General features: G+C 55.0%; 1 protein-coding gene across 1 annotated transcript; it reads right to left on the bottom strand.

The window, feature by feature from the left end:
• Positions 1-667: 667 nt before the first annotated feature.
• LOC117800170 (troponin C, skeletal muscle) lies at positions 668-1159 on the bottom strand. The gene has a single exon (XM_034652702.1). It carries the CDS (start codon positions 1157-1159, stop codon positions 668-670), a length of 492 nt encoding a protein of 163 aa, XP_034508593.1.
• Positions 1160-1232: the final 73 nt, after the last annotated feature.

The following is a 1232-nucleotide window of genomic DNA, read 5'->3' on the forward strand; positions in this document are numbered from 1 at the left end:
CGTTTAATGAGATCTGAATATTATAAATAATGTTACGGAACGGTTCTGGGATGAGAAGTGGGATAGGCGAGAGAAACAGACAGTGAAATGACTGCTGAAAGGACAGAGGTACCCGCTGGGTGATCTCGTCAGCCATTTTGGAAGCAGCTTGCTGTAGAGCGCAGAACTCAGAGAGGGCGGCAATGGCGGATGTACTGCGGCCGAGGGCTCCTCAGAGTGCCAGAAAATATGTGGGGCACTCCAGGACTTGCCTGAACTTCTGAGCGGCAGGTGGCTTCATGCAACAGGTCATGTTGAGCTGATGGGGAAGTTGGAAGGGTCTAAGGCCCTCAAGGACACGCCAGATCTCCTGAGAAGTAGGTAGATTCATGCAACAGGCCACGCTGGGCAGATGGGAGCGGCATCAATGGCGTTCGGCATTTAAGGACAGGCCAGGTCTCCAGAGTAGAAATTGTCTTCATGGGGTAGGCCCTGGTGAGCAGTCAAGAGGCAGCAAGGATGTGAGGCACTACAGGACAGGCCGCGTGAACGCTGCAGTAGTCTCTTCACGGCCTGTTTCAAGGTGTAGAGGGAGGTGCTTGTCAGGGTGTGTGAAAGGTGCAGCACGTCTCGAAAGGCCGGGGAAGTGACGGCAGCAGCAGGGCCTGGTAGAGGAATGTCTTGTTGCTTATTGCACGCCCTCCATCATCTTGAGGAACTCATCAAAGTCGATTTTGCCGTCATTGTTTTTGTCTCCATCCTTCATGAGTTCCTCAATCTCCTCTTCCGTGATGGCCTCCCCAGATGAGCGCAGGATCTCGCCCAGCTCCTCTCCATCAATGTAGCCATCGGCGTTCTTGTCGAAGATGCGGAAGCATTCGGCCAGCTCCTCCTCACTTTTGCCCTGCGCGTCCTCCTTCATCTGGTGCACCATCATGACCAAGAACTCCTCGAAGTCGATGGTACCGCTGCCATCTTCATCTACTTCCTCAATGATGGCGTCCAGCTCTTCCTTGGTTGGTGTCTGGCCCAGCATCCTCATGACTGTGCCCAATTCCTTGGTGCTGATGTCACCGCCGCCATCAGTGTCGAACATGTCGAAGGCGGCCTTGAACTCCGCGATCATCTCTTCGCTCAGGAAGGAGCGCGCATCCTGCTGCTGGTCTGTTGGCTGAGCCATGGTGGCGGTTTCCCAAGGCCTGCTGCACCTTGGACGGTCACACAACGTCTAACACAGGGCACTGGCTCCCCGC

This window comes from Ailuropoda melanoleuca, unplaced genomic scaffold, assembly GCF_002007445.2.
Source record: "Ailuropoda melanoleuca isolate Jingjing unplaced genomic scaffold, ASM200744v2 unplaced-scaffold65324, whole genome shotgun sequence".
NCBI classification, from domain to species: domain Eukaryota; kingdom Metazoa; phylum Chordata; class Mammalia; order Carnivora; family Ursidae; genus Ailuropoda; species Ailuropoda melanoleuca.